The sequence below is a fragment of the Zootoca vivipara genome, chromosome 10 (assembly GCF_963506605.1).
Source record: "Zootoca vivipara chromosome 10, rZooViv1.1, whole genome shotgun sequence".
NCBI lineage: Eukaryota > Metazoa > Chordata > Lepidosauria > Squamata > Lacertidae > Zootoca > Zootoca vivipara.
In genome coordinates this window covers 69341406-69364809 of record NC_083285.1, presented here as the reverse complement: position 1 = coordinate 69364809, position 23404 = coordinate 69341406, and the positions used below count along the sequence as shown (strand labels likewise).

Genomic DNA, 23404 nt, shown 5'->3' with positions numbered 1-23404 from the left:
TGCATTGCACACACTCTAATTCTGTACACACCATTGGACTCATTTTCTGCTTCCTTTGGCAGTGAACAGAGTTGTTTCAATATCTCCACAACTGAGGGCCACTTATTTTTTACCACCTTTTGGCAGAGACAAACAGTCCGCCACTTTTTACTTTCCCAAATGCCTTCAAGAAAGCTTATGTATTTATTGCCTTTTTATCCCACTGATAGAAGAAACTGTAGTCTCCTAAAACAAATGCACGTACTGCAATAATACACATCATCCGCTCTGCATTTTATGAAACCAAAGTCATGTATTATTATTATTATTATTATTATTATTATTATTATTATTATTATTATGTAATAAATGTATATTTCGCCCTACACCTGCAGGTCTCAGGGTGGTTCACAGGATAAAATCAGAATATACAGTAAAAAACACAGAATGCATACATTTAAATCGGTTTCTACCACAAATAGGAGGAATAAAGAGAACCCAAGGCGACCTTGCAGCTAGTTCGCCTCTCGAATAAAAACAACAAACTTTAAAGCCTCCTGAATCTAACCCCACAGCCCTGGCCGTTAACACCTGAACTGGCCCGCCTGTTCCCAATGCTGCCCAAGCCCAGTAGGGTGGACCAGGGTGACCCAGGCAGCAGTGTCTGACCTGCCCTTGACTTGCCACCATGTCCCTGACCTGCCAAAATGTATCCAAGAACTTCCTTAAGGAACTGGCGAATGAGCCATAAGGGTGCAACCGGTCACGTCAAAGGAAGTAAGATCCGAGGAAGGGTGGTTGTCCCGCATGCCAGTAGGAGGGTGTTTGAACAAGGTTGACGAGGAATGAGCAAGAGTGGAAGGAGGGATCGAGTTAGCTAGAAAGCAAAAAAGTAAAGATGCTCCAGACAGATGGGGGAAAACAAATCACAAGTATACTGGTAGACAGGCTGGAAGCCACATATCAATTTTTTTAAACGATGCCTTATGAGGAACGGCTTAGGGAGCTGGGTATGTTTAGCCAGGAGAAGAGAAGGTTAAGGGGTGATATGATAGCCATGTTCAAATATATAAAAGGATGTCATATAGAGGAGGGAGAAAGGTTGTTTTCTGCTGCTCCAGAGAAGCGGACACGGAGCAATGGATTCAAACTACAAGAAAGAAGATTCCACCTAAACATTAGAAAGAACTTCCTGACAGTAAGAGCTGTTCGGCAGTGGAATTTGCTGCCAAGGAGTGTGGCGGAGTCTCCTTCTTTGGAGGTCTTTAAGCAGAGGCTTGACAGGCAGATGTCAGGAATGCTTTGATGGTGTTTCCTGCTTGGCAGGGGGTTGGACTGGATAGCCCTTGTGGTCTCTTCCAACTCTATGATTCTATGATTCTACGGTATGATTCTACTGGTCAACCCCTCCTTCTTTAACATTTTGGTGACATTTATGTTACGCTTTCGGGTGTTCTGTCAAAGAGGGGATACTTGCTGGGGGTTTAAAGGTTATTGCGTGATATTGTATGGCACTCCTCACCTCTTTACAAGGGTGGGGATGGGGGGCAGGGGAGATTCAGTTGCCGCAGACCAAAAAAGATCAATAGCTTGCCTTTCAGAGGTAAATTCACAGACCCTCCAACTGTCCCTATTTTCCAGGGACAGTCCCAGATTTACAGAAGCCATCCCAGTTTCTGATTTGATCCTGGAATGTCCTGCTTTTCCTTAGGATGCCCCTATTTTCCTCAGAGAAATGTTGGAGGGTATGGAGTTATGTGAACCCTGAGCCAAGGAGATAAGTAAATATACAAGCTTTAGAAGACATCTGAAGGCAGCCCTGTATATAGAAGTTTTTGAAAAAATGTTTCATTATGTTTTTATGTATGTTGGAAGCTTTCCAGAGTCATAGCTGCCAAGTCTCCCATTTTTTTGTGGGAAAACCCTGTATTTTGTTACCGTTTCCTGCTGTCATCCCGAATTGATTCATATCCCGTAAATCCTCCGGATTTAGCTCCTGCCGGTGGCCATGTCCTGGCTCCCGGCTGTCTGCACATGTCTGGACATGCGCAGAAGCGATTTCTGGTGCCCAGACATGCAGACACGGGCAGCCCGGCACCGGAAGTCGCTTCTGCCCATGCGTAGAAGCGACTTCCGGTGCCGCTCTGCCCATGTCTGGGCACTGGAAATCGGGCAGCGGCGGCACCGGAAGTCGCTTCTATGCATGTCTGAACATGCATAGAAGCGACTTCCGGTGCCGCGCCGCTGCTGATCCCGGATTTTTCAATCTGGGAGTTGGAGGGTATGCGCGGAGTGGCTGGGGCAACCCAGTTAGATGGGTGAGGTATACAGAATGCAATTATTATTATGGAATAGGAAGTCCCTATTTTCATCGGTGAAGTGTTAGAGGGTATGGATTCGGTTGTACAGGGTGTGGAGCCTTGTGGGCACCACTGGGGTTACTTGGAAAGGAGCGGGAGAGGCCGAATTTCGGCATTGCACAGGGTGCCACTGAAATTTGAGACCCTAAGATCCGCCGCTGTTGCCTTGCTTCCTTGGTAGCCTCCATTTGTATGTATCTCTGAACCCTAGTGGACCTCACAGGATTCTAAGTCCCTTGATGGGGAGTTGGGCTGTAAAAGCCAACTCCAATTTTCTTAGAACATCACCTTTTTTTTACTCCAAGGGGCTCAAGGTGGCGAATATGGTTCTCCCCCTCATTTAAACTCCACAACAGCCCTATGACAGAGCTGCCCCCCCCCATCGACCCCACTGCTTCTGCTACACCAGTTTTCATATACATATATACAATAGAATCTACCGGAGTTAAACTCAGGAAACAGACAAGGAGACCATTAGTCATTTCTCACTAGGTTTATACTCTTACCACTCCCAGTAGAGCAGAGTAGACAGAATAGGAAACAGGCAGGGACTTTCAGGAAGAGACAACAGAACAATAGAATAGAGGTTTTATAAGAAATTAGTCATCCCAAAGACTAACTTCTCATCTCCGTAACTTCTGAATAGTGTAAAATCCCTAGATTAATGGTTCCCTAACTGGGTGGTTCCACCTCCTTGGGGGCAGGGGGGGAAGTCTTGAGTGGAAGTCAGGCTTCAGCTGCACAGAAGCTGGTGGTGGAGAGGACTTGCTGGTATTTTGTATTTCTATATTTTTAAATGGTAATAAGAATAAGCAGGGGGGAGGACTGTGGCAAGAGGTTGGGGCTCCCGGATGAGGAACAGTGAGAGGGGCGGCAAGCTCAGTGACTGCCCCGGGCGGCGAAAACCCTCGCTATGCCACTGGCAAGAACTTGGAAAAGGGGAAATTGAGGGGAGATGTGAGTGCCATCTTCAAATATCTAAAGGGCTGTCCCATGGAAGATGGAGCAAGCTTGGAGCAAGGAGATTCCGACTAAACGTCAGGAAGAACTTTCTGACAGTAAGAGCTGTTCAACCGTGGAATGGTCTCCCTCGTGAGGTTTTGGACTCTCCTTCCTTGGAGGTTTTTAAGAAGAGGTTAGACGGCCTTCTGTCAAGGATTCTTTAGTTGAGATTCCTGCGTCGCAGGGGGTTGGACTAGATGACCCATTGGGGGTAATTTCCAACTCTATGATTCTATGAATCCTTCCAGGACACGTCCAGTATAAGGACTTCTGCCAGGGTCTACAATATTCCTTTTGACCCAAGGCAACCAGACCTGGACACAGTACTCCTGATGGGGTTGCACCATAGATTTGCAGAACAGCACTAATATTTTCAATTCCTTTCCTAATAATCCCTAACATGGAATTTGCCCTTTTCACGGTTGCCACACAATGGAGAAATATCTTCATTGAGCTATTCGCTACAACCTCCTCGAGTCCCTGGCAGGAAAGAATGCATTAAAACAAAAACAAAAAAAACCCCTAAGGTCTCATTCCTGGTCCACCAATGCCAGCTCAGGACCCACAAGCATATCTGTGAAATTAAGATTTTCTAATCCTCACTTTACAGTACACTTGTTTCCACTGAATTGCATATTGCTTAGTCAATACATGCTCAAACTAAGAAAACTCTGAATATAAGAAATTGAATATGTAAATGTATTAAAGCCGCATGAGAGAACCTTTTGAAAAAGAACTTGAGCATTGTGGCCTAAGCCAAGATAAGTGGTTTCATACAAATTTGAATGCATTAAACATAACTGAAAGCAGAAGGAGAAACTACTGAAGAAGCCCGTCATATGCGCGAAACAGGCGAAAAACGCCGGCAGCCTGTCTATCATAGACATTTCGTTCGACCTGCTGCCACTTTGCTGACCGCTACATAGCCTCAAAGACCATAAAGACTGGTTTGCCTTTCGGTATTTATTTGTATATGCTATCTGCTTGACGTTTGGTTTTGGCTTCTGTGTCAGCACTTGTATATGGTTCTCTTATTGTTTTCTTTTTGTACTAATAATACTTGATTGATACTTGATTGAATCTTGTGGCCTTGCGTGCTGCTTGTATTGTATCGGACTTTTGAAGAAATTGGCAGCATCAGCCCATTATTTCAGTTATTGCATATACCCCTGCAGTCTCTGGACCCAACACCAGCTCCGTCTCTGTAGCCCCCAATTCTGGCAGCATGCTAAGCTTCCCAGAAATAATCCGGAAGAAGCGGGATGGGGAGAAGCTGCAGCAGGAGGAGATCCTCTACTTTGTCCAAGCTGTGTCCAGCAAGGCCTTGCAGGAAGGGCAAATTGGTAAGGAAGGTTGTGGGGCCGGGGAATCAGGGAGGGTGGGATTGTGGGTGGACGGGGGGGGGGGGGGCGGAGAGAAGGATGCGTTCAAGAATGAGGCGGAAACTCTGCAAACAGGCACAGCCAAGGCAACCCTTCCCATGACTTCCTTGTATGTGGGGAGGGGACTTATTCTTACTGCTCTCCAAGAATTATCCTACAGGGTTCAAAGACTTAGAATGTTTTCATAGGGTTTGCTTAACTCACAAGGAGACACTGGCACAAGCAGACTGACACTCCTGCAGCAGAAAACACAACCACTGGTCCTGCCTCAGGATCCTAGGAATTCATCTTTTCAGTCCCCAAAATCTGCACCCCATGTTGAATTCACTCCATCTAATCCTTTTAAGCTCTCTCTCCCCAGTTTGAAACTGGGGGGGGGGGGGAACACGGCTCTTAAGCTGATTCTCTGTCTGTTCTTCAAACTTGAAGGGTGCCATGCTTCTAAATTCTGATGGCTACTACTCTCTAAAGGAAAGAATTACTTCAAAGGAATTATGGAAGGCAAGAGCTGGTTGATTTCATCTTGAGCAGCTGGATAGAATTCTCCTGAAATCTTGCATGCCTTTCTTTATTATACGGTAGTTGTAAGTAGAATATCCATTGATTTCTTTAAAACTAAAAAAAAGGTTAAAAAAACCCTACCTAAAACTTGTGCAATCATATCTGTACAAATATCTCTATTTAGCTATATCTTTACAAATAGAGCTTTGGGTGAGCAGCCACAACATAAGACCCTCTTGTGGACTAGAATAATCACCTTGCTAGTGATCAAAAGAATTGACGCCAAAGAATTGACGCTTTGAATTGTGGTGCTGGAGGAGACTCTTGAGAGTCCCATGGACTGCAAGAAGATCAAACCTCTCCATTCTGAAGGAAATCAGCCCTGAGTGCTCACTGGAAGGACAGATCCTGAAGCTGAGGCTCCAATACTTTGGCCACCTCATGAGAAGAGAAGACTCCCTGGAAAAGACCCTGATGTTGGGAAAGATTGAGGGCACTAGGAGAAGGGGACGACAGAGGACGAGATGGTTGGACAGTGTTCTCGAAGCTACCAACATGAGTTTTACCAAACTGTGGGAGGCAGTGGAAGACAGGAGTGCCTGGCGTGCTCTGGTCCATGGGGTCACGAAGAGTCGGAAACGACTAAACGACTAAACAACAACAACAACAAGAAGAAAGATAAAGTGACCCAACTCTTAGCTGTTCTCAGAATCAGAGTGGTCAAGGTTCCACAGTATGGGCAGGTTCTTGTTGTTGTTGTTTAGTCGTTTAGTTGTGTCCGACTCTTCGTGACCCCATGGACCAGAGCACGCCAGGCACTCCTGTCTTGCACTGCCTCCCGCAGTTTGGTCAAACTCAGGTTCGTACCTTCGAGAACACTGTCCAACAAACAATATAAAAACCTGCACAACTTGCTGACTGAGCCAAATCCAGCATGTGTGACATGCCAGGTCATTTCTGTGGCTTGTGCTAGCCCCTCTCAGAATATCTCTCACCTGTGTCACCTGTTGTCTTCTAGGAGCGATGCTGATGGCCGTCCGACTACAGGGCATGGAGCCTGACGAGACTCTGGTGTTGACGCAGGCAATGGCTACATCAGGGAGGGTCCTTGAATGGCCGGCGAAATGGCAAGGGCTCCTGGTGGACAAGCACTCCACTGGGGGAGTGGGCGACAAAGTCAGCCTGCCTCTGGCACCAGCCTTGGCTGCCTGTGGCTGTAAGGTGAGTTGAGAAGGTTCTTCCAACCTCTCTGGTTCCCGGGCAAAATTTAAAGAGACCCACAGCCCGTTCTCAAGCCACGATGATGAACTAGGTCAGCCATTCAGCAGACTCCTCTGAGGCTCTTAAAGAAACACCCAGAGCCGTCTTTCCCATAGAACTGAGTGGTGCATTGCGCCACAGCGCTGCCCTCTCAGGGGCGCCCCAGCGAGTGGGGGAGCTGTGCAGCTTTGCCGGCAACCTCCCCTTTCCCTGCATGCCCGGGCATGCAGCTTGCCTCCCATGCCTCTTGTGCATGGCAGGAGCGTGGAAGGGAGCCCCGAAAAGGTGGGAACGGTTTCAACGGGGAAGCTGGAGTCTCTCCCAGCAGCTCCCTGTCAAAGCTCTCCACCAGCAAGTGAGGACCCCGCCTCTACCTTTTTGGTGTGGGGGCTTCCCAGCGGGCAGAAGGGAACTCCAAAGCGTTTGCAGATACTCTACTCCTCCTTCTCCTCCTCACCCAGGAGCAGAAAAAGTTGCTTGGGCTGCTGCCCCTGCAACTCAATCTATGCTCTTTTCTGGAGACCAAGCTGAACTCTGACTGAAAGAATTATTTCAACGTCTGCCCAAGGCGTTTGGCTCCCCCCCCCCCCGACCTGTCCTTAGCTGTGCCCAAGTGCACTTTTATTTCTCCCTTTAAGCAGCGTTGCAAAATGCAGCGGGCTGCACATGCACACCCCGGGCCGTACGCTGCGCCAGATCCACACACTACCTGCATTTTTGCATTCCTTGCAGGCACAGCAATCTACTCTCCTTGGGGACTTTGGTGCCAAGCTTGGTTATTGGATGAGCATAATGTATTATGGATTTGACAGCCTTAAAATGCATAAGCCAATCAGAGAGCCAGTGTGGTGCAGTGGTTAAGAGCGGTAGACTAGTAATCTGGGGAACCAGGTTCGCGTCTCCGCTCCTCCACATGCAGCTGCTGGGTGACCTTCGGCTAGTCACACTTCTCTGAAGTCTCTCAACCTCACTCACCTCACAGAGTGTTTGTTGTGGGGGAGGAAGGGAAAGGAGAATGTTAGCCGCTTTGAGACTCCTTCGGGTAGTGATAAAGCGGGATATCAAATCCAAACTCTTCTTCTTCTTCTTCCTACCATCTCAGCCAATCTGCTGCTGTCCCGCCACACCCACCCACTCACCCACTCACTTCGAGGGGATCAGGGAAGCCTGCGTGGGCTGGGGGAGCGTTGGTATTCCTGCCCCGGCTCAGCTTCCCAACCACCCTCCTCCTCTCCATTGGCGGGTTAAATGCCCTCTTCCTATGCTACTCATAACCAGTCCTAAGACAACCCAGTCTTTCCTCTTTACCTTTCAACAGGTGCCCATGATCAGTGGCCGAGGTCTGGGCCACACCGGAGGCACGCTGGACAAGCTGGAGTCCATACCTGGCTTCACGGTCTCCCAGAGCCCAGAACAGGTGAGGTGTCCCAGGTTGTGATGGAGCCAAAGGGGCTTATGGGGGGTGTTGGGGGTATGTGGCTGTCTGTTTCTGTCGGCCAGGAAGAGTAGGCGTGGATGGAGGAGGGAATAGGCATAAGCCAGGGAGACAATGCTAGCAAAAGGGATTCCGGCACTGTACTGCTCTCCTAAGAGAGAAGCAAGAGCCTGTTCTAAACTGCAGGAAAGTCCCTTTAATTGGGACTACGGTTGGAGGAGAAACTCAATTCAGTTCAGAGCTGTAGATGAATTTACTGGATTTGCACCGGATTTGAACTGAATCACAGGGATCCTTCAAAATTTGCACTAATCCAGATTTTACAATGTAGTTTTGCAGCCGAGTAATTTGCACAGAAATACACACACTAGTCCAGTGGATCCCAAAGTGGAGAGTAGCGCTCCCTGGGGGGCAGTGGGATTACTTAGGGGGCGCTCAAAGGCAAGAGGTTGGCAGGGTGCACTGGAGGTGGTGATTTAAGACTCCTTGTAAGTGATTTTAAGCCAGGGATTGGGAAGCTGGTATAATAATAATAATAATAATAATAATAATAATAATAATAATAATTTATTTATACCCCACCCATCTGGCTGGGTTTCCCCAGCCACCCTGGGCAGCTTCCAACAGAAAAATGAAATAAAATAATCTATTAAACATTAAAAGCCTCCCTAAACAGGGCTGCCTTCAGATGTCTTCAAAAAATCTGGTAGCTGTTTTTCTCTTTGACATCTGATGGGAGGGCGTTCCACAGGGCGGGCGCCACTACCGAGAAGGCCCTCTGCCTGGTTCCCTGTAGCTTTGCTTCTTGCAGTGAGGGAACCTTCAGAAGGCCCTCGGCAGTGGACCTCAGTGTCCAGGCAGAACGATCGGGGTGGAGACGCTCCTTCAGGTATACTGGATTGAGGCCATTTAGGGCTTTAAAGGTCAGCACCAACACTTTGAACTGTGCTCAGAAACGTACTGGGAGCCAATGTAGATCTTTCAAGACCAGTGTTATGTGGTCTCGGCGGCCGCTCCCAGTCACCAGTCTAGCTGCCGCATTCTGGATTAGTTGTAGTTTCCGGGTCACCTTGAAAGGTAGCCCAACTTTGCAGCATTGCAGTAGTCCAAGCAGGAGATAACTAGAGCATGCACCACTCTGGAGACACAATCCGCAGGCAGGTAGGGTCTCAGCCTGCATACCAGATGGAGCTGATAAACAACTGCCCTGGACACAGAATTGACCTGCGCCTCCATGGACAGCTGTGAGTCCAGAATGACTCCCAGGCTGCGCACCTGGTCCTTCAGGGGCACAGTTACCCCATTCAGGACCAGGGAGTCCTCCACATCCGCTCGCCTTCTGTCCCCCACAAACAGTACTTCTGTCTTGTCAGGATTCAACCTCAATCTGTTAGCTGCCATCCATCCTCCAACCGCCTCCAGGCACTCACACAGGACCTTCACTGCCTTCACTGGTTCTGATTTGAAAGAGAGGTAGAGCTGGGTATCATCCGCATACTGATGAACACCCAGCCCAAACCCCCTGATGATCTCTCCCAGCGGCTGCATGTAGATGTTAAAAAGCATGGGGAGAGGACAGTCCATGAAGCCGACACATCACATTAAGAATTTGCAGAACATTGGGAATTTATCGTGAACAGTAACAATTTAACAACTTGGGAGTTACTGCATCATTAAAATTCGAATGACAGGCTTGGACAACAGCCCAGATTGGAAGATTGGAATGAAGTCAGGAAAAGCTGCGCTGGCAAATAGACAGTTGAAAAAAATATATACAGTATACACAAATAAAGCTGTACCCGATGGTTGAAAGGATATATGATTTCTGACATGATTGAGAATAGCACAGCCAGGAAAGGGGAACTTTAAAGCGTTAAGATCGGAATGTGGAAAATATGAGAACAACAAGAAGGCAGAAAGGAAAATATTGGAGATATACTTCAGAGGTCCAGACAATGGGAAGCCCGAAAAAATAATAATTAATAATTCAGATTGTAATTTGGCTGATTATTATTATTATTATTATTTGTTGTTTAGTCGTTTAGTCGTGTCCGACTCTTCGTGACCCCATGGACCATAGCACGCCAGGCACTCCTGTCTTGCACTGCCTCCCGCAGTTTGGTCAAACTCATGTTGGTAGCTTCGAGAACACTTATTATTAAATTTTTTGGAGTATGATTTGATGGATTTGTTAATTGGATGTTATTTTTGAAAAACTAATAAAATGATTCGTGTGTGTGTGTGTGTGTGTGTGTGTGTGTGTGTATCAATGCCTTGTCGTGGCGAAGGGGCTTGAATAACTCAGAGAAGCTATGAGCTATGCCATGCAGGGCCACCCAAGATGGACAGGTCATAGTGGAGAGTTTTGACTAAACGTGATCCACCTGGAGAAGGAACTGGCAAGCCACTCCAGTATCCCTGCCAAGAAAACTCCATGGACAAAGACAACAGGCATATAAAAGTTATGACGCTGGAAGATGAGCCCCTCAGGTCGGAAGGCGTCCAACATGCTACTGAGGAAGAGCGGAGGACAAGTACAAGTAGATTCAGAGCTGATGAAGCGGCTGGGCCAAAGCCGAAAGGACGCTCAGTTGCGGATATGCCTGGAAGCGAAAGGAAACTCCGATGCTGTAAAGAAAAATATTGCATAGGAACCTGGAATGTAAGAACCATGAGTGGAGGTAAGCTGGATGTGGTCAAAAATGAGATGACAAGAATAAATATCGACATCCTGGGCATCAGTGAACTAAAATGGAAGGGAATGGGCGAATTCAGTTCGGATGACTATCATATCTACTACTGTGGGCAAGAATCCTGTAGCAGAAATGGAGTGGCCCTCATAGTCAACAAAAGAGTGGCAAAAGCTGTAATGGGATGCAATCTCAAAAATGACAGAATGATCTCGATACGAATCCAAGGCAGACCTTTTAACATCACAGTAATCCAAGTTTATGCACCAACTACCGGTGCTGAAGAAAGTGAAATTGACCAATTCTATGAAGACCTACAACACCTTCTAGAAATGACACCAAAGAAGGATGTTCTTCTCATTACAGGGGACTGGAATGCTAAAGTAGGGAATCAAGAGATAAAAGGAACAACTGGCAAGTTTGGCCTTGGAGTTCAAAATGAAGCAGGGCAAAGGCTAATAGAGTTCTGTCAAGAGAACAAGCTGGTCATCACAAACACTCTATTCCAACAACACAAGAGACGACTCTACACATGGATATCACCAAATGGACAGCATCAAAATCAGATTGATTATATTCTCTGCAGCCAAAGATGGAGAAGCTCTATACAGTCAGCAAAAACAAGACCTGGAGCTGACTGTAACTCAGATCATCAGCTTCTTATAGCAAAATTCCAGCTTAAACTGAAGAAAGTAGGAAAAACCACTGGGCCAGTAAGATACAATCTGAATCAAATCCCTTATGAATACACAGTGGAAGTGAGGAACAGGTTTAAGGATTTAGATTTGGTGGACAGAGTGCCTGAAGAACTATGGATGGAGGCTCGTAACATTATACAGGAGGCAGCAATGAAAACCATCCCAAGGAAAAGGAAATGCAAGAAAGCAAAATGGCTGTCCAACGAGGCCTTACAAATAGCGGAGGAGAGGAGGCAAGCAAAATGCAAGGGAGATAGGGAAAGATACAGGAAACTGAATGCAGATTTCCAAAAAACAGCAAGAAGAGACAAGAGGGTCTTCTTAAATGAGCAATGCAAAGAAATAGAGGAAAACAATAGAATGGGGAAAACCAGAGATCTGTTCAAGAAAATTGGAGATATGAAAGGAACATTTCGTACAAAGATTACCATAATCAAGGACAAAAGTGGTAAGGACCTAACAGAAGCAGAAGACATCAAGAAGAGGTGGCAAGAATACACAGAGGAATTATACCAGAAAGATATGGAGGTCTCGTACACCTCAGGTAGTGTGGTTGCTGACCTTGAGCCAGACATCTTGGAGAGTGAAGTCAAATGGGCCTTAGAAAGCATTGCTAATAACAAGGCCAGTGGAAGTGATGATATTCCAGCTGAACTGTTTAAAATTTTAAAAGATGATGCTGTTAAGGTGCTACACCCAATATGCCAGCAAGTTTGGAAAACTCAGCAATGGCCAGAGGATTGGAGAAGATCAGTCTACATCCCAATTCCAAAGAAGGGCAGTGCCAAAGAATGCTGCAACTACCGCACAATTGCGCTCATTTCACACGCTAGCAAGGTTATGCTTAAAATTCTACAAGGCAGGCTTAGGCAGTATGTGGACCGAGAACTCCCAGAAGTGCAAGCTGGATTTCGAAAGGGCAGAGGAACCAGAGACCAAATAGCAAACATGCGCTGGATTATGGAGAAAGCTAGAGAGTTCCAGAAAAACGTCTACTTCTGCTTCATTGACTATGCAAAAGCCTTTGACTGTGTCGACCACAGCAAACTATGGCAAGTTCTTAAAGAAATGGGAGTGCCTGATCACCTCATCTGTCTCCTGAGAAATCTCTATGTGGGACAAGAAGCTACAGTTAGAACTGGATATGGAACAACTGATTGGTTCAAAATTGGGAAAGGAGTACGACAAGGTTGTATATTGTCTCCCTGCTTATTTAACTTATATGCAGAATTCATCATGCGAAAGGCTGGACTAGATGAATCCCAAGCCGGAATTAAGATTGCTGGAAGAAATATCAACAACCTCAGATATGCAGATGACACAACCTTGATGGCAGAAAGCGAGGAGGAATTAAAGAACCTTTTAATGAGGGTGAAAGAGGAGAGCGCAAAATATGGTCTGAAGCTCAACATCAAAAAAACCAAGATCATGGCCACTGGTCCCATCACCTCCTGGCAAATAGAAGGGGAAGAAATGGAGGCAGTGAGAGATTTTACTTTCTTGGGTTCCTTGATCACTGCAGATGGTGACAGCAGTCACGAAATTAAAAGACGCCTGCTTCTTGGGAGAAAAGCAATGACAAACCTAGACAGCATCTTAAAAAGCAGAGACATCACCTTGCCGACAAAGGTCCGTATAGTTAAAGCTATGGTTTTCCCAGTAGTGATGTATGGAAGTGAGAGTTGGACCATAAAGAAGGCTGATCGCCGAAGAATTGATGCTTTTGAATTATGGTGCTGGAGGAGACTCTTGAGAGTCCCATGGACTGCAAGAAGATCAAACCTATCCATTCTTAAGGAAATCAGCCCTGAGTGCTCCCTGGAAGGACAGATCGTGAAGCTGAGGCTCCAATACTTTGGCCACCTCATGAGAAGAGAAGAATCCTTGGAAAAGACCCTGATGTTGGGAAAGATTGAGGGCACTAGGAGAAGGGGACGACAGAGGACAAGATGGTTGGACAGTGTTCTCGAAGCTACGAACATGAGTTTGACCAAACTGCGGGAGGCAGTGCAAGACAGGAGTGCCTGGCGTGCTCTGGTCCATGGGGTCACGAAGAGTCGGACACGACTAAACGACTAAACAACAACAACAATATATATATATATATATATATATATATATATATATATATATATATATATATATATATAATAGAACAGGGATGCCCATTCTTGGTAAATGACTGGCATCAATGGACCAAGCTAATCAATTTTTGTTGAATCAATTACACAAAATGGTTTTGATTAGATTTTGAATAAATCTAATAAACAGTTGTTTATTACATTTGTTTATTGCCTTACCTCTCTAGTGGGTCATGTGAACCATTATCCTGAATAAAGCTTTCGATAGAGTAGGGTGGGGTGAATTTATGAAACCAAGGGGGCAGTGGTCTGAAAAAGTTTGGAAATCCCTGCGCTAGACTCTCCTCCCTCTGCACTAGCTACCTTGGCAGCAAAGGGAGGTGGTGGTGGATGTCAGGAGTATGGGCAGGAGTCAGGCTCTGGGGCCTGTAGTGCTTTGCAGGACTGGGGCATGCCTCAACTTGTGCTGGAGAAGCAAGGCATGGCCACACAGGTGAAGTCCTCAGCTTGTGCTGGAGAAGCAAGGAGTAATCACCCAGGTGAGGCCACTTGAGATCTCACTGCACCTGGTGGCAGGAGCTGGGAGGGATAAAAGCCCAGCATTTCCCTTCAGCTCTTTGCCACAGCAACGCTATCCCTGCATGGTTGCATCTGGCCTCCTGTTCCTTGGACCCTTGCCTTGTTGCTGCCGTGCTTCTTGGACCCCTGCCTCGCCTTCGCCTTGCTCTTGCCCCGTGGACCTTCGCCTTGCTTCTTGTTCCTGGATCCTTCGCCTTGCTCCTTGCTCCTTGGACCATTGCTTCGCCTTCGCCTTGCTTCTTGTTCCTGGACCCTCGCTTTGCCTTCGCCTTGCTTCGTGCCCCGTGGACCTTCGCCTCTGCCTTCGACCCTGCTTCTTCACCACCATCTTGCCTCTGGTCCTGACGCCCGCCGACTGGACCGTGACAGTGGAGTTCCTGGGTGGAGCTGATGACAAGTGAGTGGCCCGTGCGGACAGCCCAGGACTTGTTCTCTTGCAGATGAAGCAGATCCTGGAAAAGGTTGGTTGCTGCATTGTGGAGCAGAGTACGGAGCTGGTCCCAGCAGACAAGGCCCTCTATGCCCTGAGAGACGTAACAGCCACAGTGGACAGCTTGCCCCTCATCACAGGTATGGGGTGAGATCCAGTTACAGGAGAAATCTCGGTGCTGAGGCCCTGGCTGTGGGCTCCTTCCAATCAGGCAGGCTTAGGACCCTCGTACTTACGGGACTGCCTCTCCTGGTATGTCCCGCAGAGGACCCTAATAATAGCTTAAAGGTATCAGGGGTGGCGGGTGGCACTGTGGGTTAAACCACAGAGCCTAGAGCTTGCCGTCGTCGGTTCGAATCCCTGTGGCGGGGTGAGCTCCTGTTGCTTGGTCCCAGCTTTTGCCAACCTAGCAGTTTGAAAGCACGTCAAGTGCAAGTAGATAAATAGGTATCGCTCCAGCAGGAAGTCTTTTGCCAGCATGATTTCCCATAATGAAGTTTACAAAGCGTTTTACTGAAATGCTTTTTTGATTTGTACATACTATGCTGCTCTGTGGGAGGTTGGAATAGCAAACTTTTTCAGCAGGGGGCTGGTCCACTGTCCCTCAGACCTTGTGGGGGGGCCGGGCTATATATATATATATATATATATATATATATATATATATATATATATGGGGGGGAAATTGAACGAATTCCTATGCCCCACAAATAACCCAGAGATGCATTTTAAATAAAAACACACATTCTACTCATGTAAAAACACACTGATTCCTGGACTGTCTGCGAGCCAGATTTAGAAGGTTATTGGGCCGGATCCGGCCCCCGGGCCTTAGGTTGCCTAGCCATGGAATAGATGATGCTTTGGGACCAATCGTACTCTACAAAGATATGACTTTGTCTAGCGCAGTGATGGCGAACCTATGACACGTGTGTCAGACGTGACACGCAGAGCCCTCATTGCTGGCACGCGCCCCATCGCCCCATTCACGCTGTTCCCCCCCCATTTGTTCTCCCGCTCCTCCTACAGCTTGTCTCCACTAGAGCTTGTCTCCACTGTTAAAACCCGGATCCTTTGTTGTTGTTGTTGTTGTTGTTGTTGTTGCTGGTAGCCAGAGGTTGGTTTTTAACCCTTTCTGTGCTGTTTTTTCTGGCGCTTTGGCAGACTATGTCGGTGCTGCGTGTTAGTTCCAGGGAAGGTATTATTCGTTATTTATTTCTGTTCTCTTCCCCCCCAAAGCGCAGCAGCTTTGGGGCACCCCCCCAAAAGCAAAGCAACTTTTGCACCCCCCCCCAAAAAAAACCTCCAAAACTTTGATCAGCAGCTCCCCCCAAAATGCTCAACAACTTTGGGACTTTGTGATAAATAAGGGTTTTTAGGTTAGATTATGTCACAGAGGATTTTGGTTTTATGTATTACAATGATACATTTTTGTTATTTAAACTATAATTATTACACAATTATGGATTTTTCCTCGAAGTGACACACCACCCGAGTTATGCTGGTTTTTTGGTGAATTTTGACACATCAAGCTCAAAAGGTTGCCCATCACTGGTCTAGCGTGTACCCCCCCCCCCAATTGCATCCAAGGCTACTACCTGAATCATTCCAGCGCCCCCTGCCCCCAGGAGACGGTATTGCCACTTTGGGAAACACAGGCCTAGGTGAACACACAAGAGTTTTTGATTTTGTGAATAAAAGCCAATCACACTTTGAGTCCTCTTCCTGACCTGTGGATGCACCTGCATTCCTGACAGCCCCTTGACACTGCCTCTCTCTTGCCTCACAGGCTCAATCCTGAGCAAGAAGGCTGCGGAGAACATCTCTGCCCTGGTTCTGGATGTGAAGTTTGGCAGCGCAGCCCTTTACCCCACTCTGGAGAGTGCCCAGCAGCTGGCTGAGAGCCTGGTGAGTCCTCAGAGGCTTCTGGAGGCTTTCAGCTCCTTCATGGAGGAGAGGGCTATCGAGGGCTACCAGCCAGGGTGGCTCTGCTCTGCCACCATAGTCGGAGGCAGCTGTGCTTCTGAATCCCAGTTGCTCTTGAATCCTGCTTGTGGGCTTGCCACAGGCATTTGGTCGGCCACCGAGAGAAGAACAGGATCCTGGACTAGATGGGCCATTGGCCTGATTCAGGAAGCCCTTCTTAGGTTCTGCTGCTTGGGATGGGGATTTGGCATCTGAAGAAGTGTGCATGCATGCGAAAGCTCATACCTATGACAAACTTAGTTGGTCTCTAAGGTGCTACTGGAAGGATTTTTTTTAATTTTTTTTTGGACAAAGATGATGGACTCTGCAGAATTAGCCAAGCTGGACCGGTAGAATCCGGAACCAAAAGTTTCAAAGAGACTGGAGTAAATTGATTGGGTATATGAATCATTATTGTAAAAATGTGGAAATAATAATAATAATAATAATAATAATAATAATAATAATAATAATAATATTTATACCCTGCCCATCTGGCTGGTTTTCCCCAGGCACTCTGGGTGGCCTCCAACAGAAGTATTGAAATACAATAATTTATTAAACATTAAAAGCCTCCCTAAACAGGGCTGCCTTCAGATGTCTTCTAAAAATCTGGTAGCTGTTTTTTTTCTTTGTACTGAGAATTGTATCTTTTCTGACTGACGGTCGAATAAAGAATGACGATAAATATAAATATAAATATATTATTTATACCCTGCCCATCTGGCTGGGTTTCCCCAGCCACTCTGGGCGGCTTACAACAGAAAAATGAAATAAAATAATCTATTAAACATTAAAAGCCTCCCTAAACAGGGCTGCCTTCAGATGTCCTCTAAAAGTCTGGTAGTTGTTTTTCTCTTCAACTACCGAGAAGGCCCTCTGCCTGGTTCCCTGTAACTTGGTTTCTCGCAACGAGGGAACCGCCAGAAGGCCCTCGGAGCTGGACCTCAGTGTCCGGGCAGAACGATGGGCGTGGAGACACTCCTTCAGGTATACTGGACCGAGGCCATTTAGGGCTTTAAAGGTTAGCACCAACACTTTGTCTTGTGCTCGGAAACGTACTGGGAGCCAATGTAGATCTTTCAAGACTAGTGTTATGTGGTCCTGGCAGCTGCTCCCAGTCACCAGTCCAGCTGCCACATTCTGGATTAGTTGCAGTTTCCGGGTCACCTTCAAAGGTAGCCCCACGTAGAGCGCATTGCAGTAGTCCAAGCAGGAGATAACTAGAGCATGCACCACTCTGGTGGGACAGTCCACCGGCAGATAGACAGCCGCCCTGGACACAGAATTAACCTGTGCCTCCATGGACAGCTGTGAGTCCAAAATGACTCCCAGGCTGCGCACCTGGTCCTTCAGGGGCACAGTTACCCCATTCAGGACCAGGAAGTCCTCCACACCTGCCCGCCTCCTGTCCCCCACAAACAGTACTTCTGTCTTGTCAGGATTCAACCTCAATCCGTTAACCGCCATCCATCCTCCAACCACCTCCAGGCACTCACACAGGACCTTCACCGCCTTCACTGGTTCTGATTTGAAAGAGAGGTAGAGCTGGGTATCATCCGCATACTGATGAACACCCAGTCCAAACCCCCTGATGATCTCCTTAATATACACTTCTGTTATCTCGTAAGGCACTACATATGCAGAGACTGTGGCAAAATTCCTCCTATCCTAGGCTACACCCCCCTATTAGCATACCATTTACGGTCTTTCCTTAATTACATATACACACACAAAGAACTCTCTCTAAGCCAGTGATGGCGAACCTATGACACGCGTGTCAGACATGACACACAGAGCCCTCACTGCTGGCACGCGCCCCATCGGCCCATTCGCGCTGTTCCCCCCCCCCATTTGTTCTCCCGCTCCTCCTACAGCTTGTCTCCGCTAGAGCTTGTCTCCGCTGTTAAAACCCGGATCCTTTCTTGTTGTTGTTGTTGCTGGTAGCCAGAGATTGGTTTTTTAACCCTTTCTGTGCTGTTTTTTTCTGGCGCTTTGGCAGACTATGTCGGTGCTGCGTGTTAGTTCCAGCAAAGGTATTATTCGTTATTTATTTCTGTTCTCTTCCCCCCCCCCCAAAAGTGCAGCAGCTTTGGGGCACCCCCCCAAAAGCAAAGCAACTTTTGCACCCCCCCAAAAAACCTCCAAAACTTTGATCAGCAGCTCCCCCAAAAAGCTCAACAACTCTGGGCACTTTGTGATAAATAAGGGGTTTTTGGTTTGATATAATAATAATAATAATAATAATAATAATAATAATAAATAATAATAATAATATAATATATTATTTATACCCCGCCCATCTGGCTGGATTTCCGCAGCCACTCTGGGCAGCTTCCAACAGAAAAATAAAACACAGTAATTTATTAAACATTAAAAGCCTCCCTGAACAGGGCTGCCTTCAGATGTCTTCTAAAAGTCTGGTAGTTGTTTTCCTCTTTGACATCTGTTGGGAGGGCGTTCCACAGGGCAGGCGCCACCACCGAGAAGGCCCTCTGCCTAGTTCCCTGCAACTTGGCAACTTGGTTCCCTGCAACTTAGTTTTTGGTTTATTAAATACAGTTATATATTACAATTATACATTTTTGTTATTTAAACTATAAATATTGCAAAATTATGGTTTTTCCCCCCTCGAAGTGACACACCACCCAAGTTATGCTAGTTTTTGGTGCATTTTGACACACCAAGCTCAAAAGGTTGCCCATCACTGCTCTAAGCAGCACCTCGCTGCACGTGATCCCTTTGTTACCTTGAGGGAGTTTAGGACATGAAGCAAGGCCCGCCTCCCTTTCTTATGCACACACTTTGGAATGTGTTTTTGCAAGACAAAGATAACAACTCATGGTACGAGATTAGGGCAGCCTGGCTTGAAGGTCTTTATACGCATCACCCTGAAAAGGGGACAGGGGGCGGCCGGTGCCGGTGCTCGGTTCCGAGATCGATGCACCCATGCCTCCTGGCACTCCCAGCACTACCTCCCCAAGCTGGAGCCAGCCCCCCCCCCCCAATTCAGGGCGGTTGTGCCAGGAGGCGGGCACACAGCGCTCGGTTCCAAATATAAGCCGCACTTAACTTTTCACAGTAGGAATTTGGGGGTGGGGGAAGTGGGGCTTATATTCAGGCCAATACGGTACTGATAATAACACCTTAAACTTGGCCTGGAAGCAAATTGGCAACAAGTGCAGTTTTCTGAGCAAAGACATATTCATTCATTCTCTCTCTCTCTCTCAGGTGTCTGTTGGGACCCAGCTAGGGATAAGCACATCGGCGGTGCTCAGCAAGATGGACGGACCTTTGGGGTGTCGTGTGGGTCACTCCTTGGAGGTCCTTGAATCCTTGGAGTGCTTGGAAGGACAAGGACCTGGGGATCTCTGTGAGCTGGTGACCACGCTAGGTCTGCACTGGGGGGCACACGAGTGGCATTATAAAACGTTTCACTGTGTTGTGTGTGAGCGGAAGGGAGGGAGGGAAGGAAGCAATGAACCCCAAGGCCCACTTGCTGCGGTTAAGTCCAGTGGAGCCCGCAAGGGCCCTGACTCGCAGGGGTTTCTCTCAACCAGCACCCACAATTCCACTCTGGACTTTAAGAAAGCCAATTTCGAAAGGCTTAAGGAGCTCCTGGGTGAGATCCTGTGGTCAGAAATACTCATTGAGAAGGGAGTCGATGAAGATGGGAGTTTCTAAAAGGAGAAATATTGAAGGCCCCCAAGCAGACAAGACCACCAAGAAAGAAAAGTGGGAGGCATCTAAGGAAACTGGTGTGGCTGCATAAGGAGCTTACAGATGAGCTGAGAGCTAAGAAGGGCATGCGTAAGACATGGAAGAAAGGGGAAATGACTAGGGAGGAGGATACACGAGTAGCAAACAGTTGCAGGGGGAAAGTCAGGCTGGCTCAAGCTCAGAATGAGCTCAGGCTTGCAAGAGAGGTGAAAAAGAATAATAAAGGGTGGTTTGTTTGTTTTTTGCTGTGTTCGAAGTAAGAGGAAGAACAAGCACGTGGTAGGTCCTCTGCGTGGAACACGGAGAAATGCTATTGGGTGACAGGGAAAAGACAGAACTACTCAACACCTCCTTTGCCTCTGTCTTCACCCAAAAAGAAAGTGATGCTCAACCTGGTGATAAAACAATAATTTATGCAAGGAGGGAAAAGAGGTAGTAAGGAAATACCTTGTTGTTGTTTAGTCGTTTAGTCGTGTCCGACTCTTCGTGACCCCATGGACCATAGCACGCCAGGCACTCCTGTCTTTCACTGCCTCCCGCAGTTTGGTCAAACTCATGTTCATAGCTTTGAGAACAGGGCCTGATGAGCTGGATCCAAGGGTACTAAAGGAGCTTGCGGATATAATCTCAGAGCCTTTTACTTTGAACTTGACAGACTGGAGAACTGAGTGCAAGCTCACACAATGAATTTCAGTAGGGACAAATGTCAGGTTCTGCCCTTAGGCAGGAAGAACCAGATGCACAAATATAGGATGGGGGACCCCTGGCTTACTGGCAGTACACGTGAAAAGGATCTCGGGGTCTTGGTGGACCACAAGCTGAACATGAGTCCACAGTGTGATGCAGCAGCTAAAAAAGCCAATGCAATTCCTGGGCTGCATCAATAGGAGTATAGCATCTAGATCAAGGGAAGTAATAGTACCACTGTACTCTGCTCTGGTCAGACCTCACCTGAGTACTGTGTCCAGTTCTGGGCACCACAATTTAAGAAGGACGTTGACAAGCTGGAAGGTGTGCAGAGGAGGGCGACCAAGAAACAAAGCACCTGGAAACAAAGCCTGATGAGGAATGGTTGAAGGAGCTGGGTATGTTTAGCCTGGAACAGAAGACACTGAGAGGAGATATGAGAGCCATCTTCAAATATCAGAAGGGCTGTCACATGGAGGACGGAGCAAGCTTGTTTTTCTCTTGCTATGGAGGGGAGGACTCGAACCCATAGCTTCAAGTTGCAAGAAAGGAGATTCCGACTAAACATTCGAAAAAACTTTCTGGCAGTAAGAGCTGTTCAGCAGTGGAACAGACTGTCACAAGAGGTGGCGGACTCTCCTTCCTTGGAGGTTTTTAAGCAGAGGTTGGATGGCCATCTGTCATGGATGCTTTAGCTGAAATTCCTGCATTGCAGGGGGTTGGACTAGATGACCCTTGGGTACATTCCAACTCTAAGAATCTATGATTCTATGATTTTATTTCAGTATAAACAGGACTCTGTCTTTGCAGCTACACACACTCACACAGCAGAGACTCCCGTTTCCAAAAAAGGACAGGAGGGGGGGGTCTTTTCTTTCCACCGCTTTTAATTGTGGAGGGGAGGAAAAAAAGGAAAGCTAGGACATTATGGGATCAAATCAGAAACCGGGATGGCTTCTGTATTTCTGGGAAATCAGGACACATGGAGGGTATGAGTTTGGGGGGAGGGGGGAAGCCTCTCTCTCCATGGACCACCCAACTCATCCATTTTCCTTCCACCTCTCCAGGAGGAACCTTGTTGTGGCAGTGCGGGAGAGCCAGCTCTGCTTCCCAAGGCGCTGCCCACATTGCCAAAGCCCTGGACAATGGCTCTGCCCTGAGGACTTTCCAAGCCATGCTGGAAGCGCAAGGGGTGGAGGCCAGCGTGGCCCATGCCCTATGTGCCGGGGATCAGGAACAGCGCTTCCGGGTGCTGGGGCAAGCCTGGGCGCAGGAGGAACTGGGGGCTCTGTGTGACGGTAAGGATGGGGGTGAGCCTGGGCAGAACTCCCAGGTCGTCCTTCCACTTCCACTGGAGTATTTAGCCATAAAACAAGGGAACAGGGCCTTTTCTCTGGTGGCTCCCCGTTCACGGAATGCTCTCCCCAGAGAGGCTCAGCTGGCGCCATCATTACATGTCTTTAGGCACCAAGCAAAAAGCATTCCTCTTTACCCAGGCTCTTAAATAATCTATGGCTTGTGAAAGTGTGGGGGAGATGACTGCTATTGTGAGATAAAAAAATTCCTTCAGTAGCATAAAAATAAATAAATTATTTTGCTTCGACTCAGACCAACACGGCTACCTACCTGCTATTGTGAGGATTGTTTTATTTTTATGCTGTATTTTATTATGCTTTTTATTATGTTTTTATTATTGATGCTCTGTAATGTGTTTACACACATACACACACTGAGTGTTTTTTTCTGGGGGGACGGACGCAGGGGGACGTGAACCCCTAAACATTTTGTGAATCTAACGGGAGAATGAACTAAATTTTTTTTTTTTTAGCTGCTTCTCTAGCACAGTGAATCATCAGTTCCGTTGCTACCCCCGATGACGGCCTCATTTCCTGAGTCTCAGAATGTATTTATTTTTCCCAATTTGAACTATAAAATGGTAAATTTCCGGAGTCAAAATGAGAGTACTCCTAGACATTTTTAAAGAAAAAAGCACTGTGTGTGTGTGTGTGTTTTTCTGTTTTACAATTTAGAGTATTCATTTAAACAACCTTAAAATATCAGTGACTTCCCTTCTTCTCTTTCCATGTTTCATTTTGCATTACATAAAAAATGTAATATGTTTTTTTTATGTTGCACATTGCCCTGGGATCTTTGGATAAAGAATGGTATAATAATAATAATAATAATAATAATAATAATAATAATAATAATAATAATGGTGAGATAATAAATGGGGATCACTTTCTGAGGGTTTCAGTGTGCTGAGCCTAGCCTTCCCCAGCCAGATGACCTCCAGATGTTTGGGTTAAAGTTCCCATCAGCCTGAGCCAGAATGCCACCATGTCTGGTCAAGCGCACATGAGCTAGATTGAGCGCCGTGGCTGCTACCTGCTAACTCTGCCCTAATACCAAGCACCACACAGGAAACAATTGCTTGCCACTCTTAGAATAATAGAACTCTTGAGTTGCAAAGGGTTCCAACAATCAACTAGCCCAACGCCCTACAATGGGGAAATCCCTGGCAGCTGGCCATCCAACCTTTGCTTAAACCCTCCAAGGAAGGAGAGCCTGCTACCCTGTAGGTCTGGTCCACTGTCGAATGGCTCTCACTCTTAGAATGTTCTACCCAAATGTC

At 47.0% G+C, this 23404-nt stretch overlaps 1 protein-coding gene across 1 annotated transcript in view; it reads left to right on the top strand.

Moving 5' to 3' along the window:
* TYMP (thymidine phosphorylase) overlaps window positions 1-23404 on the top strand; it is a 33743-nt gene that overhangs the window by 4716 nt on the left and 5623 nt on the right. The window contains exons 2-8 of the mRNA XM_060279272.1: window positions 4517-4684; window positions 6243-6445; window positions 7803-7901; window positions 14408-14537; window positions 16187-16305; window positions 19594-19756; window positions 21837-22067. Of these exons, the coding sequence (XP_060135255.1) occupies window positions 4567-4684; window positions 6243-6445; window positions 7803-7901; window positions 14408-14537; window positions 16187-16305; window positions 19594-19756; window positions 21837-22067 (1063 nt within the window). The 5' untranslated portion in view covers window positions 4517-4566. The remainder of the gene's footprint in view (window positions 1-4516; window positions 4685-6242; window positions 6446-7802; window positions 7902-14407; window positions 14538-16186; window positions 16306-19593; window positions 19757-21836; window positions 22068-23404) is intronic.